Here is a 23,553-nt window from a genome sequence, read left to right on the forward strand (position 1 = left end):
TGTTTCAAGAGTGGCTATTGAAACTGGAATTGGTTGCAATATTCTTTTCTTTTAGTTTGCAACTGGATGAATGACTGCCCGCAAGTGCAGCCAACTCCTGCCTTTCATTCATTATATGTGCCCTGACATTATTAGAGTAATCTTATTTTTAAAGTATCTTTATTTAAGAAACTGCAAAGACTACCATAGTGAAAACTACTTTGGCCAAAAAAAAAAGATAAACAAAATACGGACTGGGTTCAGTGGTTCATGCCTGTAAAGCCAATACTTTGGGGGTCTGAGGTAGAAGGATCACTCGAGGCTAAAAGTTTGAGATAGCAGTGAGCCATGATTGCATCACTGCACTACAGCCTGTGTGACAGAGCATGATCCTATCTCCAAAGGAAGAAAAAGAAAGATAAAACAATAGTACTTCCTGCTTGGATGGAGCTGCTTCGGTAAAAAAAACTACCTTCACGCCTTCATAGGTATAACTCTCTAATTTCTGCATCAACATGCAATGGCATGAAATGCTCAATTAGCAATCCTCACAGAAGTCATGTCTGCAGCTGTTAATCTTTTCAACTACATCAGAGCTAAGGTCTTTTCAAGATACTCTGTTAAGAAATATGAACAGGGGGCTGGGCGTGGTGGTTCACGCCTGTAATTCCAGCACTTTGGGAGGCCAAGGTGGGTGGATCACCTGAGGTCAGGAGTTCGAGACCAGTCTGACCAACATGGTGAAACCCTATCTCTACTAAAAATACAAAAGTTGGCTGGGCGTAGTAGCTCATGCCTGTAATCCCAGCACTTTGGGAGGCTGAGGTGGGCAGATCACGAGGTCAGGAGGAGACCATCCTGGCTAACACAGTAAAATCCTGTCTCTACAAAAAATACAAAAAATTAGCCGGGCATCGTGGCTGGTGCCTGTGGTCCCAGCTGCTCAGGAGGTTGACGCAGGAGGATGGCATGAACCCGAGAGGCAGAGCTTGCAGTGAGCCGAGATCGTGCCACTGCACTCCAGCCTTGGCAACACAGCGAGACTCCATCTCAAACAAAAACAAAAACAAAAACAAAAATTAGCTGGGCGTGGTGGTGGGTGCCTGTAATCCCAGCTACTCAGGAGGCCGAGGCAGGAGAATCGCTTTAACCCAGGAGGCAGAGGTTGCAGTGAGCTGACATCACACCATTGCACTCCAGCCTGGGGGACAGAGCAAGACATCATCTCAAAAAAAAAAAAAGAAAGAAATACGAGTAAGGTACGAGCACAGTGGCTCATGTCTGTAATCCCAGAACTTTGAGAGGCACAGGCAGGCAAATCACTTGAACCCAGGAGTTTGAGACGAACCTGGGCAACACAAGGAGACCCCTTCTCTACAAAGAATACAAAAAATTATGTGGGTGTGGTGGGGCGTGCCTGTGGTCCCAGCTGCTTGGGAGGATGAAGTGGGAGAAATCGCTTGAACCCAAGAGGCAGAAGTTGCAGAGAGCCGAGATCATGCCACTGCACTCTAGCCTGGACAACAGGGCGAACCCTGTCTCAGGGGGAAAAAAAAGAAGAAAGGAGAGAAAGAAAGGGAGAAAGAAAAAGAAAGAAGGAAAGAAAAGGAAACGGAAGGAAGGGGAGGGGAAAGGGGAATGGAGAAAAGAAGAGCAAAAGAAAACATGAAGTTCTAAACACACTTTATTTATTTATGACCAAGTCTTACTCTGTTGCCCAGGCCGGAGTGCAGTGGCATGATCTTGGCTCACTGCAACCTTTCCCTCCCGGGTTCAAGCGACTCTCCCGTCCCAGCCTCCCAAGTAGCTGGGACTACAGGCGCCCACTATCACGCCCAGCTAATTTTTGTATTTTTTGTAAAGATGAGGTTTCACCATATTGGCCAGATGGTCTCGAACTCCTGACCTCCGGTGATCCACCCACCTTCGCTTCCCAAAGTGCTGGGATTTCCGGCGTGAGCCACCGCACTCGGCCTAAGATCACGAAGTTCACTGGTTTTCCAGAGGACTAGTCCTGCAGTGTTTGATTGAACTCGAGGTACAGGTTCTACTTTTTGAGCTTGAGGGAAAGTACATTCTAAGAACAAATGATAGGAATGATTACTTACTGATTTAGCTTGGCTGATATTTGAGACCACATGAATGAGGTAAATCTTTCAATTCATGGCCCTACAGACACCATTTTGAATGCTGCGGAAAACGTCTGTGCTCTTTCAGCTAAGCAGCCATTTCAGAAGAGAGAACTGGATCAACTACGTAAATTTTTCCAAAGCTGGAGATAGCTTTCTATAGGTTGGAAGAACACTGCAGATACGTTATAAAGGTCACTTCTGTTCAAATTGAAATGCGGATTTATAATTCTATTCTACCTGATGTAGATAGCAAAATGTCAACAATCTTTGTTGATAATGATTTCAGTGGCTTAATGACAAGAAATAATATAAACTGAACCAAAGGAAGTATCACAGAAAAATTTCTGGTTCCTTGGAGTAGGTTTCTTTTCAGCTGGCTTTTCCAAATGTGTGGCTCTTATTCCATTTACCACAATTATTGTGAACCAGGTTTTAAGCACTTGTTGCTATAATAAAGAAAAGTTAAAAATGACTGACAGTTTTAAAACAAGAAGACATTCATGCTGCCATGTCAGAAACCACTGCAGAATTCCACCTTATTTTTAAAGCCAAGCCAAAGTAGTCTTCTTGAGCATAAACTTATCTTTTCACTTATTTGCAAAATTTGAATTTATTAAAAATGTTCATAAGTAGCCTTTAATCTTTTTTTATTTTTGAAACAGAGTTTTGCTCCTGTTGCCCAGGTTGCAGTGCAATGCCACGATCTCGGCTCACCGCAATCTTGACCTTCTGGGTTCAAGCAATTCTCTTGCCTCAGCCTCCCAAGTAGCTGGGATTACAAGGCATAAGCCACCACGCCGGCTAATTTTGTATTTTTAGTAGAGCTGGGGTTTTCCATGCATGTTAGTCAGGCTGGTTTCAAACTCTCGACCTCAGGTGATCTGCCCACCTCAGCCTCCCAAAGTGCTGGGATTACAGGTGTGAGCCACCGCGCCCGGCCGTGTTTAATTTTTACATTAAAATGGTATGAAGTTAATTTGTTAAAAAATATTTTAAATTTGTAAAAACAATCAATTTAAAATGTAACATTATTAAATGCATGCAACATTTTGTGTGTGTACACATTTACATGCATTATTCTGAAGGAAGCAACCACGAGCCAGGAATAAGAGCCATTGTTCAGAGGCCCCTGGTTTATGTCCTTCCTTATGGTGCTCAACTTGGACATGCTGTTCTCACTAGGACCTGAATTGCTCAACCAAGGTGAGAGCAATGTTTTCTTTCATTCAAACTTTTGTTAATGCAGCTTAAAATTACCTTGAATAGAATAAACATTCTAGGCATGCTGCACTTTGGGTTCATAACAAACTTATTAACTATTGAACTTGAACTACCACTTAAAAAAATACAGTAGAAACACTCTTAAATGACTTCTACTTAGCCAGCTCCTAACACTAACTTAGTCTTATACTCCCCTTTCCCTCTGAAAACACCCACTGCACACTGACAATGTATGACTAGTTTACCTGTGTATTTCTGCACCCATGCAGTTTCATGCCAGTCACTGATACTTGTTGCTTTGCCTGTTTCTGCTTGTTGTATCTGTTATTCTTATTATGCAAATTCATTAAATATTACATAAACCACTGAAATGTGCATGTGAAAAAGAAAAATGAGGATGAATGCTTTGAAAGGACTAGATATAAACAAAACACTTTGAAGAAAGGAACTGCTGAAAAATTAGGTGTGAGTGAAACAACTATAAAAGGCTAGGGGGAAACTGTGAAAATCTAAAAGGATTTTGTACTCAGACTACTTCAAATGTGTCTAGTTCTCACTCTAAAGAATCTGAAACTGTTATTTTTAGATATGGATTCAACCATGGTTTATGCAAAATAAACCACTGTTTTGAACCTATACTCAGAGTCCTGTGCTTACATCCAAAGATTCACAAGTGAAGTATTCTTATAAATTTTAAGTAAAAAATGTTCAAAAAATATATAATGATTTTTAAATGATTCCCACTTGAACCAACTTTTTAAAATTACCTACACATACCAACTGTGTCATACGAGAGAATTTCTACTAACTGAAGAATCACATTAATCACTGTGAAAATTCATCTTTCCAGATTATTGGAATCTTGTGAAATGGTGACTTGGTCATCAACCATACTAGCTATGCCTCCCGGTGTGCTTATTTCAATCTGGTAAACATGATTACCACAGCATCTTACTAAAAAAGAAATATGATAAAACAGGAATCAAAAGAAGACTAAGAAGCATATTCATAAATAATTCTCTATTTATATCTCAGAAGACAAGCTGTTTTCCTAACGAAATAGTGATGTCTTCACTGCTGGAGTTAATGACCATCTGTGGTGGGTGCTGATGGTGTCTGCCAGATCCCCTTTATAGGCCGGGGCACCTATTGTCCAGCTGCTGTGAGTGCTGGCTGCTGGAGAAAGACTTCCAATGGACAGGGACCGCCACACCCGGAAGGTTATATGCCATCATTCTCTACTCCACCCTCACTCAAGCAGCCTGCAGCCAATGACTAACACAGGTATAAAAGGCCTGCCTCTTTGCTCTTGCTCCAAAACTTCCCATGAGTCCAGGCTGAATCCAGACCACTGCTTGGACCACAAGCTTGTTTAGGCTCCTCCCCTGACCACCCTCCTTCCCTCACTCTTGTTCTCCTGAGAGCGCTCCTGCAGTAAATCACATATGCCCAAATCCATGTCCTGGGCTCTGCTTCTAACTAACATGACCTAACACAGTATTGATAATAAATAAAATTGTATTTATACCAGAGAGACAATGTCAATTGACACTTCATATGGAATCATCTTCTTACTATGGCATAAAACATCACAAACATTTAACCTCTAAGACTTACATAAATATTGTAGGCTTACACTGAAGCATAAGGTATAGTGGATATACACATACACAAATGCAAAATTATAAATTTTTTGAACGACAATTTTGACAATTTAATGAATACATGCTTTTAAAGGTATTATTTTAATACGGATACTTTCCAAACACTTAAAAGAATAAAATGACAAATGATGACTAAGTCCTCATACTTTTTAAAACAGTCTTTTACATGACTCAACTAAAGTATTTTTCCCTCTATCATGTCATCAAAAAGTAGCAACGTCTTTAAGTTGCCTAGTGCAATTTATAGCACCCTCTAGTAACAAATTACCCATGAGAAACAAGTGTGTCTCATTTAATAAATGAAATGTGTTACTGTAAATCTGTAGTTTGACAAAAAAAAAAAAAGGTTGGAGGAAAAAAAGCTACCTTATCAGGAATATTCATAGCGTCTAGGACCAATGAGTAAAGAAATATCACACATTACATTTCAAGATGGCACTTAAGGCTGGGGTAAGCAGCCCAAAGACAGCCTCAACTGGAAACCAGTATTTCCACAGAGCAAACTTACGAGGTCTACTGTTGATTAGATGACAGCAACAGCAACAACAACAACAACAACAAAGGAAATCCACATAAGGAAAAAGTGAACTTCTTAAGAGGACGCGAGGGACCAAGGTAGGCACAAACAGTTATTGCTTATTAGACACTATCATAAGCAAGGCCTTCAGAATTTCTACACTTTGCCAGCACTCATGCCAAGGTTTCATAAACTCAGAAATAACTCTGCATTACATGAAGACCAGCTCCATACTATTCCATTTACAAGGTTCTATGTTGTATGGTTTCTGTGTGTGTGTGTGTGTATAACACATACATATTTAATACTCACTACTCTTACCTCCAGCACCCAGAACAGTGTTTGCCTCTTGGTAAATACAAATGAATGAATCCCAAGACCAACGGGAATGAATTGAAAAGTTTTAAATTGAAAAGTGACAGAATCAAATTTGCCCATCAGAAAAATCATTCTGGCTGTAGAGTGGAAATAAATGCACCAGCAAGGCCTGAAACCAGGAAGACCTTTGGTGGTTGTTATTTCTCTATTTACTGCAGGACACATTTTAGGCTTTACAAAAAATACTCATTAAGAAATGATATTCACTTATGTATAAAGCTAATCTGAAAGCTTGGTAATGTACTACATTAACTCTTTTAGAAGCTGAGCTACATTCCCTTTCAGCTTCCCCAATAACAGCTAAAACTGAAAAACAAAATAGCTAAAACTTACATAGCATTTATTATGTGTCAGGTGATCAAAACATTTGATTACTCGTATCATGTATATCTTAGCAGAGGAGTGTTAACCTACAATACACTAAGATGATTCAGAATCTACGATGTTTGAATTGTTAAAAGAAAACAAATAAGAGGCTGGGCATGGTGGCTCACACCTGTAATCTCAGCACTTTGGGAGGCCAAGGTGGGTGGACCACCTGAGGTCAGGTGTTTGAGAGAAGCCTGGCCAACATGGTGAAATCCCATCTCTACTAAAAATACAAAAATTAGCCAGGCGTGGTGGTGGGCGCCTGTAATCCTAGCTACTCAGGAGGCTGAGGCAGGAGAATTGCTTGAATCTGGGAGGCGGAGGTTGCAGAGAGCTGAGATCATGCCACTGCACTCCAGCCTGGGTGACAAAGAAAGACTCCGTCTCAAAAAAAAAAAAAAAAAAAAAGAAAAAGAAATATAATCTTTCAATTTGACATGTTATGCTTAAGATAACATACAAATCAACTTCTCATAAATGCTAACAAAATTGCAATTAACAACATTTCATTTATGAGGTATTTTCTCACTTGTTAAATTTTTATTATTAAAAATATCACTTTAGTTGAAATTACTCCCAGAGATGCTAATAAAGTAAGTGACTATATAAAATAACAAATAAATAATCTCTTCTTATAAGTAAGTCCTAAATAATTTTGTTTTTTCAATTTAGGTTACAGTTTTACAATGGAGTTCCCTGTTCAATAAATAACCACAACCCATGGTTATCTAGTAATTGGCAATTCATATCCATTATCTTATTAATCTTATAAGAACATTGTGAGATAGGTAATATTATAATAACTTATGCCAAAGGGACTTGAGCTCAGAGTTCATATGATTAACTCAAGAAACTCAAGTAAGCAACCACAGTGTCAAGATGCAAACCTGAGTCTTCCACATCATCCTCGATACTCAAGTACTCTACAACCGTGTGAAAGCACCAAAACCAGAAGAGTGAATCAACTTGGCTGCATCCTTTACTCTTACCTGGCAAAATTTTTCTTTTTTCCTTTTTGTCAAGGTAAGACAAGACCACACCAGCTCTTCAAAGTACATGACCATATATGATAAAAAAAAAAAGAAAATTCAGAGAATACTAAAGTCTTTAGCTGAGACCTTCATGCTGCACTTCATTATTAGAATTACTGATAATGCACACCCACAGGTACATTTAAACACCTTCTTCTCCCATACTTGGACAGATAGCTCAAAGAAGGCAAAATGGTCAAAAGGAAGGCAGCAGAAGAGATTTAAAAAGATATAAAGAGCCAGGCGCGGTGTCTCATGCCTGTAATCCCACCACTTTGGGAGGCCAAGGCGGGCGGATCACAAGGTGAGGAGATTGAGACCATCCTTGCTAACATGGTGAAACCTCATCTCTACCAAAAATACAAAAATTAGCCGGGCGTGGTGGCGGGCGCCTGTAGTCCCAACTACTTGGGAGGCTGAGGCAGAGAGTGGTGTGAACCTGGGAAGCAGAGCTTGCAGTGAGCAGAGATCGTGTCACTGCACTCCAGCCTGGGCAACAAAGTGAGACTCTGTCTCAAAAAAAAAAAAAAAAGAAATAAAAATATAATCAATATTCCCCAAAATAACCCAAAATTTCATCATCACACAAATTCTAAAAGATGAACCAAAGATATTTCCTGGGCTTTTGCGTATCAATCTGAAGAGTAATGCCAGAGACAACAGCATAAATGACATACTTGATAGACTATTATTATACTTCATACGATGCTGGATTATGGGCAGGTAGGGGCACAGAGCAACAGGGTTGGAAAAATATATAGGGATGATCTTAAGAGCTTACAATCTAGAGGAAAGATTGCAGATGTGAAGAAAATTCAGAGAACAAGTCAGTGCTATGCTCTCTATGGAGGGCTCAGTGCAACAGTCCAGAGAATAAAGCAATCTGGGCAGGATTTGGACAGGTGGAAAAAAAGATGAGTACTACCAATGGGGGAACAAGATAAGGCAGGGCATCAGAGGGTGGAAAAATACACATAATTGTAGGCAAGTGAAGGAAAACAAACCGGACTAGAAAGTAGGCGGACAAATCAACAAGCAAAAAACAAATGACCCCATTAAAAAATGGGCAAAGGAAATGAATAGATCCTTCTCAAAAGAAAATATATACACGGCCAACAAGCATATGAAAAAATGTTCAGCATCACTAATCATCAGAGAAACGTAAATAAAAACCACAATGAGATACCATCTCACACCAGTCAGAAGGGCTATTGTTCAAAAGTAAAAAAATAACAGATACTGGTGAGGTTGTGGAGAAAAGGGAGCGTTTATATACTGCTAGTGGGAATGTAAATTACATCAGCCATTGTGGAAAGCAGTTGAGATTTCTCAAAGAACTTTAAAAAGAACTACCACTCAACCCAGAAATCCCATTACCACGTATATACACAAAGGAATATAAATCATTCTACCAAAAAGACACATGTACTCATATGTTCATTGCATGTTCACTGCAGCACTATTCAAAATAGCAAAGACATGGAATCAACCTAGATGCCCATCAATGGTGGACTGGATAAAGAAAATATGGTACATATACACCACAGAATACTATGCAGCCATTTAAAAAAATGAAATCATGTCCTTTGCAGCAACATGGATACAGCTGGGGGCCATTTTCCTAAGCGAACTGATGTAGGAAAAGAAAATGATTTCACTTATAAGTGGGAGCTAAATATTGAGTACACGTGGAAATAAAAATGGAAACAATAGATACTAGGGCCTACTTGAGGGGAGAGGGTAGGAAGACAGTGATGGCTGAAAAACTACATATAGGGTACTATGCTCACTACCTAAGTCATTTTTACACCAAACACCAGCAACAGGCAATTTACTCAGGTAACAAACCTGAATATGTACCCCCGAACCTACAATAAAAGTTGGGGGAAAAAAAATAGAAAGTAGGCAGAATATCAGGGTAAGCTGGGTGAAAAAAGGTAACACGGGAAACTGAAAGCAAGGCAAGAATTTTGGCTTGAATAGTTAACTGGGAAAAAATGCAGTATAAGTTCTTAAATAGGAAAACTGCATGAAAATGTTGTATTTTAATAAGACTGTATATTATGTATAACAGTATGATATTAAAATGCATAAATGGAAGAGAAAGCATATAGAAAGGCAGACAGGTTAAGACACCCCTTGAAAGAATCCATACATAAGGTAAAATGAGTGATCGCACTTTCTGTTCATAGGCCCAGAAAAGGTAAATCCAAGGATCACTTTAAAGGGAAAATTATAGGACTTTGTGAGAAAATAGAAGTAAAGAGGCTGGGCTGGGCGCAGTGGCTCACACCTGTAATCCCGGCACTTTGGAAGGCCGAGGCAGGTGGGTCACTTGAGGTCAGGAGATTGAGACCAGCCTGGCTAACATGGTAAAACGCTGTCTCTACTAAAAATACAAAAAATAGTTAGGCATGGTGGTGCACATTTGTAATCCCAGTTACTTGGGCGGCTGAGGCAGGAGAATAGCTTGAACTTGGGAGGCAGAGGTTGCAGCAAGCTGAGATCACACCACTGCACTCAAGTCTGGGTGACAGAGTGAGACTCCATCTCAAAAAAAAAAAAAAAAAGAGAAAGAGAAAGAGACCAAAATAGAGAAGAATCCAAAAAGAATCCAACATTAAAAGTTTCCAGCTTGGAAAACTGATCAAGAAGATTAGTGATAGGCCAAAGGAAACTAGACAGTTCAAGAGAAGCAAGTCAATCTGAGTAAAAAAGATTTTAATGAATATTATATGTATTTAAATGTCAAAAAGTAAATCTTTCATATTTAAATATTCTACAAAGCCTTCAAGATATTTGATGAATAGCATTTTTTCTAGTTTAAATATATAGAAATTAATTCATCAGAAGAGTTTTCAGTTTCATTTCCAAAGAAAACCTTACATGACACATGAAGACATCTGATGAGGCTTTTCTATTATTCTAAGTAGTGCTGAAAAAAAAATTATCTTAAAAAGGTAATGAAACTGAAAGATTAGTGGTAAAATTTTTGAATAAAAATTGAGATTTTATTATATTCATAATAAAAGCTTCCACCTACTCCATTTAGTCATCAAAACTGTGATTTTTTAAATGAGATATACTCACAATGACATTTCTTAGTTATCCCATTTTCTCCTAAGAGACTACACTGTCAGCTGGCGAAAAGGAAAAGCAGTCTCCATGGCCGACAACTGATCCATTATAAAACTGCACACGCATGAAATGGAAATGCAAAGGTAAAAAAAATTACAGGTGAACTGTTTCCTAGCTTTGTAGAATTGTCTTCAAGGCCTGTGACCAGTCTACTCAATGTGGAGGTATAATAGATAATGAGTCAAAGTATAAAATGTGTTGAAAGAAAATACACACAAGGTTTGATTATACAAATTTGGTATTAAAATTTTCACATATACAAAAATGGGCTGATAATCTGCCTTTTTTTACTGTCCTAGTGTATTTTTTGAAATCAACGTTATACTGGACCCATACAATGAGTTGGAGGAAATAATCCCCCTTTTCCTGTTCTCTGAAAGAGTTTGTGGAAGATCAGAATTATCTATGCCTTGAACGTGTGGCAGAACTCATTCTTAAAACTGTACTGAATGTCTTCCCAATAGAAGGATTTTTACTTACTGACCAATCTAACAGTTATAGGACTATGCAGGTTTCTCACACCTTTTTCAATCAGTTTGGTAATTTACACATTTCAAGATTACTATGCATGTTAAACTTTGAGGAACATTACGTCAGAAAACTAACTCCTGTCCACCTCCCAAATTAAATGCTATTTTGTCCAATTTTTTAGTTTTCTTTTTTCAACTTCACAAATGAGACATCGTGACCACAGCTTTACACAGTCAGTATGCTTTAGACTGTTTGTTCGGTAATCCTTTTTGCATCTCGGAAAATTCTCCAGGGATTATTTTCCTTCCTCCTAAAACTACTTCTTTTAAAATTGTCATAGGGGACTTATTGGTAGAAAACACATTCAGCTTTTGTATGTTTGAAAATTTTGGCTGAGTGTGGTGGCTCACGCCTGTAATCTCAGCACTCTGGGAGGGCGAGGCGGGTGGATCACGAGGTCAGGAGTTCCACACCAGCCTGGCTAATATGGTGAAACCCCGTCTCTACTAAAAATACAAAAATTAGCCAGCCATGGTGGCATGCGCCTGTAGTCCCAGCTACTCAGGAGGCTGAGGCAGGAGAATCACTTGAACACAGGAGGTGGAGGTTGCAGTGAGCTAAGATCGTGCCACTGCACTCCAGCCTGGGTGACAGAGCGAGACTCCGTCTCAAAAAAAAAAACAAAAAAAAACAAAAAAAAACACAAGTGTCTTTTTGCCCACACTTAGGGAAAACAGTTTTGCTGAGTATACAATTGTAGATTAACAGCTATTTTCTCTGGGCATTTTGAAGATATTATTCCACTTTACATGGCTTCCAGGGTTGCTGTTGTAAAGTCCACTGTTTAATTGTTGTTCCTTTATAAATAAGTCTTTTCTCTTTGACGGCTTTTCAGGTATTTCTCTGTCTCTTGTGTTCATCAGTTTCTCTCTGATGTATCTACATAAGAATTTCTTTATATTTGTATGCATAGATTTGCTCTCTGCAAATTCACGTTTAATCCTGTAAACTCCCAGCTATTATTTCTTTGAACAGTGCCTCTACTCATTCTATTAGCTCCTTCTGAAAGTCTGATTAGAAAAATGTTGTATCTTCTCTGTCTATTCTCTATTTTTTTTTTTTTTGAGACAACCTGTCAACCCAGGCTGGAGTGTAGTGATGTGATCCTAACTCACTGTGGCCTTGACCTCCCAGGCTCAAACAACCCTCTCACCTCAGCCTCCTGAGTGCCTAGGACTACAGTCATACATGCACCACCATGCCCAGCTAAGTTAGTTTGTTTTTCTAGAGACAGGGTCTCACTATGTTGCCCAGACAGATGGGGATCCTCCCACCTCAGCCTCCCAAAGTGCTGGGATTACAGTTGTGAGCCACCATACCTGGCCTATCCTCTATGTCTTAATAGTTCTCTCATATGCTATCTCTTTTTTCTCCATTCTATATTCTGCATATTATCTTCAAATCTATCTTCCAATCCACACTAATTTTCTCTTTAGCTATATCTCATCTACTAGTAAACCATCCATTGAGTTTATACTTTGAATTGTTTTTTCACTCCTAGAAGGACTACTGGTTCTTTTTCCGATCTGGTCATTTTTTAGCATGTATTATTCCGTAATATTACAACCAAATCTCTTTTTAATTAAAAAAATACACATTTATATTTGATATCTAATAATTCCAACAGTCTCTTTAGGTCTAATTCTACTATTTGTTGTTTCCACTTCTTTCACTCATAGTGCTTTGCTTCTTGGATGTTTGTGATTTTTGATAGTAAAATCATGTCTGTAAAACTTTCTTTGCTATTTCCTTAAGATCTAAGTAAATCTTCCAGAGAAGATTTACGTTTGCTTTGCTAGTGCTGTTGGGAACACTACCAACTCGTAAGTAGAATAAACTAAATTCATACTTGTTTGTGTGATATACATATATATATGATGGAGTCTTCCTCTGTGCAGTGACTCACTGCATCCTCCACCTTCGGATTCAAGCAATTCTCCCTGCCTCGACCTCCACAGTAGCTGGGATTACAGGTGCCTGCCACCACGCCTGGCTAATTTTTGTATTTTTAGTAGAGATGGGGTTTTCCCATGTTGGCCAGGCTGGCCTTGAACTCCTGACCTCAGGTGATCCGCCTGCCTCAGCCTCAAGCAGTGCTGTGATTACAGGCATGAGCCACCGTGCCTGGCCGGGATTTTTTTTTTTTTTTTAATCACGTAAGTGGATAACAAACTGAAGCTGCAAACCTGTATGATGTTTGGTTTAAGGTTGTGACTCAGGGAAGGCTTTTACTACTTACCTGTTTCTTTCACCCAAAGCCAATGCGAAGCCAGAAAAGTTTCCCCTCCATCTGCCTTTGCAGGCTAGATTTTTATTTTCTCATTTACTCTTTTACTGAGCAGTAGCCTTCTCTACCTCTTGAGTGCCTTAGAGGCTATCTCCTATATACAAAGTATGAAAATGGTAAACCCAAAGAACTAGTTCACAATTCACTGGTGGATTTCTCCAGCATAACTTGTGCCCTCAGGCAGCTTATTTGCTTCTCTAAATTCCTGCTCCCATTTTATTTTTTCAAGCTTAAGAACTTTTCTTACTCTTGCCAGGTGATCTATGCAGTTGATAGAAAGACTACTCAACTGCATAGATCACCTGGCAAGAGTAAGGAAAATTCCTTATCTAGCACTTTAGGGGTTTAATAATGACGGTGGCCACATGCAGTGGCTCATGCCTGCAATCCCAGCACTTTGGGAAGCCAAGGCAGGAGGATTTCTTGGGCCCAGGAGTTTGAAGCCAGCCTGGGCAACATAACAAGACCCTGTCTCTACTAAATAAATAAACACGCAAGCAAGCTGCGTGTGGTAGAACATGTTTCCAGTCCCAGCTACTCAGGAGGTCGAGGTGAAAGGACTGCTTGAGCCCAGAAGTTCAAAGCTATAGTGAGACAGGGTCTTGCTCTATCTCCCAGGCTAGAGAGCAATGGCACAATCATGGCTCACTGTAGCCTCGACCTTCCAGACTCAAGAGATCCTCCTGCCTCAGCATCCCTAGTAGCTGGGACTATAAGTGAGTGTTACAACACCTCAGGCTAATTTTTTTTTTTTTTTTCAGTAGAGATGAAATCTCACTATGTTGCCCAGGCTAGTCTCGAACTCCTGGGGTCAAGTGATACTTCCACCTCAGCCTCTCAAAGTGCTGAGATTACAGGCATGAGCCACTGCACCAGGCCCTAAGATTGCCTTTTTCTTTCTGCTTCTGTAGTTGGAATATACTGCATACATTAAATTAACAGATCAATGGATAGGATTAGTCTCATTGTTCTTGTTATGTACTGTAAAATTCAATGGTGAAATTAATCATTAATATTACATTTTAATAGTGTCCTTGAGAAGGTTCTGTAGATGCTATGTCTATTTTGCTATAGAGAAGTTATCTATTATTACAGATTAAAGTTGTTTAGCTTTGACCATATCTATCTCAGTCTGAGATAATGTTTTCTTTAAAAACTGCTATAAATCTATTTTTAAAATAAATAAGAATTGGGTTAATTAAAAGTATATAAACAGCAGTTTCATTTGATCAATTGTACTAATATTTTTACTAAGTTTTGCTTTTGATAAAAAACATAAAAACTGACATTTCTGAAACTTTAATATGAAAAAGGCATCTCTAAAACATGGAAAGTCATGGAAACATTGCAAATAAGAATAGCAATTTGTTTTCAAATTTTCAAGGACCTTTACATATAACAAGATCCCTTACTATATGGAATAAGTATACTCATCCATTCATTCAAAAATATTTGAGAAACTACTATGCATAAGTTACCACTAAGAAAATTTCTGTTTACCCAAATCCTATTTTCCTGGCAATTTTATAGTATTGGATTATAGATAAGTTAGATGGAATTCTGCCATCTAAATGGCAGATGGCAGGAAACATGCCAAGACACTATGAACTCTTCAGGCAATATAGATTATGATTAAAGTTTAAGCATATAATATTTTTCTGTCACAGACTTCTTCCTGTTTTAAAATTGTTTAACCTAACCTGTAGTAAAAAAGGAAGATCATTCAGATTTCTTCCTGTTTTAAAATTATTTAACCTAACCTGTAGCAAAAAAGGAAGATGATTCTCACATCAAGGATTACTTTAAACAGAACTTGAGAGAATTTACAGAACCTTGTATTCAAAATATTTAAAAGTGTGCATGACTTTTTATAAAGTATCTGAAAACGAAAAACAAAAACATATGTTCATACAAAAATTTGTACATGAACGTTCATAGCAGCATTATATTTATCTATTTGTTTCTTTTTTAGACAGAGAGTCTTGCTCTGTTGCCTAGGGTGGAGTACAGTGGCACAATCATGGCTCACTGCAGCCTCAAACTGTTCAAGCAATCCTCCCACCTCAGCCTCCCAAGTAGCTAGGACTACAGACACATACCACACCATGCCCAGCCAATTTTTAAATTTTTGTCAAGATGGGTGTCTCACTATTTTGCCCAGGCTAATCTCCAAAGCAGCATTACTTATAACAGCCAAAACATGGAAACAACCCAAATGTCCATCTCCTGATGAACAAAGAGACAAAATGTGGTATATCTGTACAATGAAATAGTAAGTCATAAAAAGTATGAAGTACTGGCTGGGCATGGTGGCTCACATCTGTAATTCCAGCACTTTGGGAGGCCGGGGCAGGCGGATTGCCTGAGGTCGGGAGTTCGCGACCAATCTGGCAAACATGGTGAAACCCCATCTCTACTAAAAATACAAAAAAATTAGGCGAGCATGGTGGCGTGCACCTGTAATCTCAGCTACTCCGGAGGCTGAGGCAGGGGAATTACTCGAACCAGGGAGGTGGAGGTTGCAGTGAGATCGGGCTACTGCACTGCAGCCTGGGTGGCACAGTAAGACTCCGTTTAAAAAAAAAAAAAAAAAAAAAGGTATGAAGTACTGATGTGTACTACAACATGAAAGAACCTAGAAAAACATTATGCTAAGTGAAAGAAGTTGGTCACCAGGGACTACACATTTGTATGTTTACCTTTATATGAAATGTCCAGAAGAGGCAAATATATAGATACGAAAATTCAGTTACTGGTTGTTTAGGACTGGGGAGGATGGTGAGCTTGCTTGGGCATTAATAGTTAAAAGGTTCCGGGTGTCTTTCTGAGGTAAGGAAAATGATATAAAATTGACTGTGGTGATAGCTGCACAACTTTGTGAATATACTAAAACCACTGAATTGCACACTTTAAATGATGGAACAATATGGTACATGAGTTATATCGCAATAAAGTTGTTACCAAGAAAAAAAGCCACATACAGATAAAACAGATAAAAACATGCAGATAAAAGATATTATAAAAACAATCTATAATATATATCAACCTTAAGAAGTTTTGACCAGATGTCACAAGCACTATTTTTAAGGGAAATGAGTCACCACAGAAAATGTGACCCTCTTTCCCCTTTGAGTAGATATTGCCTTTGAAACAGGAAATAAAGGTAGAAATAAAGGATATTATTTTGATATTTTGAAAGCATGATTTCTTAGGAATGCAAGTGGGGTAGAGCTTGGGTTTTTAAAAAATACATATGAACAAATTATCTGAAGGTGGAAATGTACAATAACATCTCCAAGTTGACAGTTAAACTAAATTTCCGACAATAACATGCTTAGTTGATGGGAATAAACTATTCATTGTGCTTATACACTGGTAGCTGTAAAAATTGGGCCTATATGGCATGCTAAACTACTCAGGGAGGTTATAAAGACCTTATACAGCAGGGCCGTAGATGAAGGCTCATTACTAAATGATCTAAAGACAGCTTACATAAGTGAACTCAAACACACGTGAGGCAGGCCGGGTGCGGTGGCTCACACCTGTAATCCCAGCACTTTGGGAGGCTGAGACAGGCGGATCACGAGGTCAGGAGTTTGAGACCAGCCTGGTCAACATGGTGAAACCCCGTCTCTACTAAAAAGACAACAAATTAGCCAGGCATGGTGGCGCATGCCTGTAATCCTAGCTACTCAGGAGGCTGAGGCAGAAGAATCGCTTGAACCCAGGAGGCGGAAGTTGTAGTCAGTCAAGGTTGAGCCACTGCACTCCAGCCTGGGTGACAGAGCTAGACTTTGTCTCAAAAAGCAAACAAAACAAAACAAAAAACAGACATGAGGCTAGAGAAGTGGCTGGTATTGATTACAGAAGCCTCAAGAGAAAGGCTTTTTCTCTCGCTATAATGCTTGGCATTTTGGAAGGGATGGGCAGATACCCTTATATGGACAGGTGTAATCCATCCTGTCAGGGGCTAGAACTCTGAGGTCCCTGAGAGTGTGAAGCTAAACTGTAGTGGAGAAGAAAAATGGTCTGTCGTCTGAGGCTCTCCCTGGTCTTCCAGGACAAGAGATTCTAGGCCTGCTGAGAATGGGGGGAGGGTGGGGAAGAGCTAAAGGCCTCCTTTGTACCTTGACCTGATGGGAGAAAAATGACAGAAGTCAGTTCTCATAGCAGCAGTGACTGCAGAGCAACACAGTCCAGGGAGAGAACTGAATAGGAAACATACACATGACAAGAAGCTGCGTAACTGGCAAGGCCTAGCATAAAACTGAAAATGCGGTGCTTTGTTCATGAATTACTAATAATTTCAGAACAGTGATAGCAGAGCATTACACCAAATGTGGGGTTCTTGTATGTGCAGGGATCTCTACAACTGCATAGGTCATATCCCCCTTAAGTCAGCCCTGATTCCTGAGCAGCAAGAGCAGCAGTGGTAGCAAAAATCCAGAAGGCAAAGGAAAGTTCAAAGCACAAAACCAAGATCATGTAAAATCCCGCTACCACTAAGATTTTAGTGTACATAACCATGTATATCCCAGAGATTTTTCTTTTCTTTATTTTTTGTAGAGATGAGGTCTCACTATGTTTCTCAGGCTGGTCTTGAACTCCTGACCTCAAGGGATCTTCCCATCTTGGCCTCCCAAAGTGCCTCCCAAAGTGCTATGGTGGCATACGTCACCACACCCAGGCACCTAGAAATTTTTCTGCATACATATATACATGCAGATATTTTCCACATCCATATATACATGTAGATATTTATATTTACTCATATGTTTTGTATATTGTACATTCTCTTCTGTAGCTTTTTTAAAACTTATTTTGGAGAGCCTTCCAAAGTATTAATAAAAGTAGCTCATGTTAATCCATTACATACATTATAGAACATATAGACCCATGTTCCATTTAACCAAAGCCCTATTGTTGGGTTTCTAAACAGTCTTAGGTTTTTCATTATTACAAATTATGTGCATTGAATATCAATAGAGTTAAATGAAGACTGAATAAGACAATCAATACAAAGTCCTCCACAGAGTACTTGGCATCTAACAAGCACTCTATCAATGTTAGTGATTTTTAAAAATATTGCGTCCTGGATGGGCGCAGTGGCTCACGCCTATTAACCCAGCACTTTGGGAGGCCGAAGAGGGAGGAATACTTGAGCTCAGGAGTTCGAGATCTCTCTGGCCAACATGGTGAAACCCCATCTCTACTAAAAATACAAAATTAGCCGGGCGTGGTAGCAGGCACCTGTAATCCCAGCTACTCAGGAGGCTGAGGCAGGAGAATCGCTTGAATCGAAGAAGCAGAGGTTGCAGTGAGCCGAGATCATGCCACCGCACTCTGGCCTGGGCAACAAAGCTAGACTCCATCTCAAAAAAAAATAAATAAAATAAAATAAAATAAAATATTGTGTCCTGTGTAAGGCTGAACTAATTTACATTCCCAACAGCACAGTAAAAGGGACTGGTTTCCCTAAATCTTTGCCAATTCTTTTAATTTTTTGCCTTTTGTGCTTCTATGAATAGTCTGTTCATGTTCTTTGACAGTTCTCCTAATGGATTCCTCATGCTTTTTAAATTTTAATTTCTATATTGGGGATATCAATCCTTCATCACAGATATAATAAGTACTTCTTTTTTTCCTTAAAAATTAACTTAAGACTTACCTCCAGTTCCTAGGACCTTCAGGAGCTCAAAATTTTCTATCCCCACCTTCTCTGCATGTCCTGTCAAATTAGCTAAAAGAAAAAAAGAGAGAGAAAAAAAAATTAAGAGGGTCAGCAATAGAAGAAGGCTCCTGGGGGCTTCTCAGGTACCAGCAATGCTCTATTTCTTGACTTGAGTGATTAACCAGGGGTTGCTTTATAATTATTTGTTAAATAGTATAGCATATTTTACATAAATTTCTGTATGTTATACATTACAATAAAACTTTTTTTGGAATTTAGGAACTATATATATCATTTGTACCAAAGATTAACATAAATTAAAGTGTTTATTAGACTCTCTACTGACCAATATACTCCAAAAACAAATGAATATTCTAATATGTAGACAGATACATAGTGGGGAAAAACTGGATGGATTGAGAAGATGTATTAATTTATTCAACAAACATTTACTGAGTATCAATTAAGTTAAATGTCATCCCCAGGTTCTAGGGTAGGTTCTAGTTCCACTTCTGCCACTAAATACCTGGACATGATATAGTATGCATTCGTCACTTGAATACTCTATGTCTCCATTACTACATCTCTGAAATGAAAGTGTTAGTCTCAATGAACTCTAGGATCCCTGTCAGCTCTAAAATTTTAGGACTATGTTTAAAAATATAAACTCTTCAAAAATGTATTCTGTCTTGAACAAATAAAATTAGGATATCTTATAAATTAGCATTTTCCATAACATATTCCATTGAATTCTAGTCCTATCTTAAAATAGGTGTTCTGTTTGGGGGAGAGGTGGGGAGCAGAGTGCTTTGGTAGAATAAATGTGGAAATGGTGGGCTTAAACAAAGTTACATGATTTCTTTACAGCTGAACCTTACAGATCCTGTGTTATGAAAATATGCATGTAGATCATCAAGACTAAGATACATTTGTCAATTTATTTAACCACAAAATTATTTTTAAGGTAGTATCTATTAATATTATGTGAACTAGTACTCTGCAGAAGTGGTTAAGAAAGGCTTGATCCAAATCCTAGTTATGCCATTTAAAAGCTGTGTGACCTTGCCAAATTACTTGTCTGTGTCTCAGTGCCCAATAATGTAAATGGGCATCAAACTACTTATCCTCAAAGCATACTGATATCTGCGATTTACTTTGAAATGTATTTTTTTAAATAAGATAAATTTATAAATAAATATAGCTATGAACACGTATGTCAAAAGCAAATACAACAAAATACTACTTGCAGAATTTAGGTAGTGAGTATAAGGGTATTCAACATACAATTCTTTCAAATTCTCTGTATATTAGAAAATGGCCATTATAAAATGACAGAAAACAAAATAATACCTACCACATAGAATTTAATGAGGATTAAATGAGTTAAATTTATACAGTGCTTGCTGTGTGCCAATAAGCAGTATTATATATAAGGATTTGTAAATAAATTAATGCTTTGGGACTACAACTTTAAGAAAATAAAACTCAACTAAGAACTTTTGGAATTAAAAGCTTCAGGGCATAAATAATTTCAGTGTCTTTCCAAAGTTTAACTAAACTCATAATTTAAAATTTTAAAAAATTGTGGTTGAAAATACATAACATAAAATTTACCATCTTAACCATTTTTAAGTATACAGTATTGTTAACCATATGTACATTGTTATGCAACAGATCTTTAGAACCTTTTCATTCTGCAAAATAAACTATATCCATTGAACAACAACTGCCCTCTTCCCTCTTCTCTCAGACCAGGGAACCACCATTCTATTTTCCATTTTTAAGAGTTTTACTGTCAATGTATAATTTTATAGTAAGAACAAGTCAATGTACATGGCCCAGCCTAGAGTTCACACTGACATCAATATAGATCTAAAATTAATACCAAAAACATAGGTAGTATTTTAAAATAAACACACAATGGCTTATTTTTCTCTAATATGTCAAGCAGATTTTATAAAAAGCCAAACTCATGAGAGACAACCACTTTTGAAATAATGATTTGGCTCTCTTCTAATGTTAAATTCTATTATTTTATTATGTAAAAAAAGCTTAAGACATTATTATTAAAGAGTCATGTGTTAAAAATAATTACTCCTAGTTCTTACTATTAGGACTCCTTTTTTATTTACTGAGATATGTACAAGCCCAGCTTTCCAAAAGCATTGTTCATATACTAGATTATATCTATATTTATATTTGCTTTATATTTATATATTACTTATCTATATTTGCTGTTACACTAAGAAGATAAGGAGTTATTTTTTGATACACAGAATTAACTTTCATAGGAAATTTTTAAAAGGTTATAAATTAATTACCCTTTCTTTTACAATGTATACTACCCAGGAAACCCTAGTCAATCACAAAGATTGTTCAGATAATTTGTGAAAGGCTGTTTTTGTTCATTATCTACTACCTCTATTATTTTGTTTCTGACATAAATTAACACTTTGCCCGCTACAGGAACTCAAGGCTTCTCCAACCTCCTATCCCCAGGGCTCAAGATGAAGGGCATCAGTGCCTTCTATACTCAGGGTTGAAGGTTTCCAGGTGATGAGAAGCAGCTCAAGGTATGTTCTCTTTGGCTCCTCCTCTCATTACTTTGGCAGCTGAGAGTTTCGTTTACTCTTTTTATTGCTTTTCCACCAATACTATTCCCAGGTGGCTGGTAGGTAAGGCAGAGCTTGGGAGAGGTTCTTCTTTCTCCCATAACTCAAGTCCTAGGTCTTAGAAAAACTCAAGAATGCTGGTCCTGAAAAGAGTTTAGCCCTAGGCTTATGAAGAAAAACCACTCTCTTCCACCTCGTTTCTGCTAGAGTTTAGATTTTTTGGAATTTCCTTGCTTAAGAATGGCAAGATTCCAGTAAACAATCTTAAAGGGTATCTGCATAGGGCAAAGGAACAAGTAAGTCCTTAAGCAGGTCCATGTGATCCAGCCCAGCTCACCAAGGTCAAGGTTTCAGTTTGGGGTACAGAACCAGAGATCGAGCTTGCTATCATGTACTCCTTTATTTTGTCTTCACTTTCTTAATCTTACCTGGGAACCATGCAGTTGAAACTACGATAGGGTAGGATACAGAAATCTTAATCCTTACGATAGCCCTCAAAGCTATTGTCTGAGACTGTAACATTCCTTTGGTTCTTATGTTTGCTCAAAGGAAAAATTAAAGACATTTGAGCACCAAAAATCTATAGTTAACATATTTCTAAGTTTTACTAAGGTACAACTTACATATAATAAAATTCATTTATTTAAATGAACAGTTTGATGAATTTTGGTAATTGTACATAGTCATGGAGCCACCACCACAAGCATGATAGAAAACAGTTCCATCACCCTGAAAATTTCTGTTCCATTACCCTGAAAAGTTTCTGGATGTCCTTTTGAAGCCAATTACTTCCCGGGTAACTAATAATCTAATTCCAGTCATTATAGTTTTAGCTTTTCTAGAATTTCATATAAATTAAATCATACAACACATAGTTTCTTGGCTTTCAACTTCATTTACTTAGCCTACAGTCTTTGAGGTTTCATCCAGGTTTTTGACAGTCTACTATTTTTCCACCAGAATCTTCACAGTGTGTGCTGTACCTAGCCTTTACTTCATTTACTCCCCTCACAAATTAATCTAAAAGAGTAAAATAAAAATTTAAAAGGTGATATGATATAGGCCCATCTCAGAGCTCCTGAACTTAGTAACCATATGATTTTTTTTTTTGCCCCTCTTCCTGACTCTGAGTCTTTTCCATTACATCTATTAAGCAGAGTAAGTAAACACATATGACAGCAAATCAGTAGTAAGCTCTATCATATTTAGGCATGGGGGAATATTTGTCCATTATAAAGATTTTTTTCACTGTGTTGATGACAAAACACGTAAGAGGAAATGGTAAATATCATTACTATATAGAATCCTAAGCAACAAAAAACACATTCGAGCATGTGAGTCTAGGTGTCTAAATAGTTTTCATTCCTATGCTATTATTTTGTCATTGTGATTAAAGCTTTTGTGCATGAAAGTCTAAAAATAAATTTAATTTCTCTTAATTGTTAACCTAAGAACAAGAGTTCAAACTTCTCTACAATAATATTAACAATATTAGAACAAGACTTATAATATTTACACATTTATTTCACCCTAAAGGTGAAATAAAACATTAACCAATTGCAGAAATTTGCACATGTGAGTCATCCACATGCTTTAGTAAAGTCCAAAATATGCTGCTCAGATGATGTGAAGCTACCTGCATGCCTAGGACCAGAGTGTACCAGAAACAGACCTGTTAGAATTGTACACTGTCTTTCTTCACACCCAAAAGGAGATGGTACTTTAGTTGTAGGAAAAAAGGACGTTTGCTCCTTTTCCTATGCCAGGCATGCCTTTGCCCAACCCCCTTTCTAGTTCTCCCCAAAGGTAAGAAATGTGACTAATTCATTTCCTCAAGAGTCAAAACTCCAAATGGGCACAATTAATAGGTAGACTCACTGTGTTAAAAGATCAGCCTCCATACAAGTTCTCTTTGGTTTTTTACCTCACATTTCTTCCATGGCCTGACAGATTGGCCATTCTCTTGCACTTCTCCCTTCAACATACATAGTAGTTAGTTAAGCAGATTCGGGGGTTCTCCTGG

General features: G+C 38.0%; 1 protein-coding gene across 5 annotated transcripts in view; it reads right to left on the reverse strand.

The window, feature by feature from the left end:
• Positions 1–23,553, reverse strand: part of RPS6KA5 (ribosomal protein S6 kinase A5) — a 200,239-nt gene that overhangs the window by 120,467 nt on the left and 56,219 nt on the right. For all 5 annotated transcript variants that reach the window (XM_073998073.1, XM_005562022.5, XM_065549226.2 and 2 more), the window contains exon 2: positions 18,916–18,987. Coding sequence is in view for 1 of the 5 variants with exons in the window: in XM_005562022.5 (XP_005562079.1) it covers positions 18,916–18,987 (72 nt within the window). In the remaining 4 variants the exon portion in view is untranslated. The remainder of the gene's footprint in view (positions 1–18,915; positions 18,988–23,553) is intronic.

The sequence above is a fragment of the Macaca fascicularis genome, chromosome 7 (genome assembly GCF_037993035.2).
Source record: "Macaca fascicularis isolate 582-1 chromosome 7, T2T-MFA8v1.1".
NCBI lineage: Eukaryota > Metazoa > Chordata > Mammalia > Primates > Cercopithecidae > Macaca > Macaca fascicularis.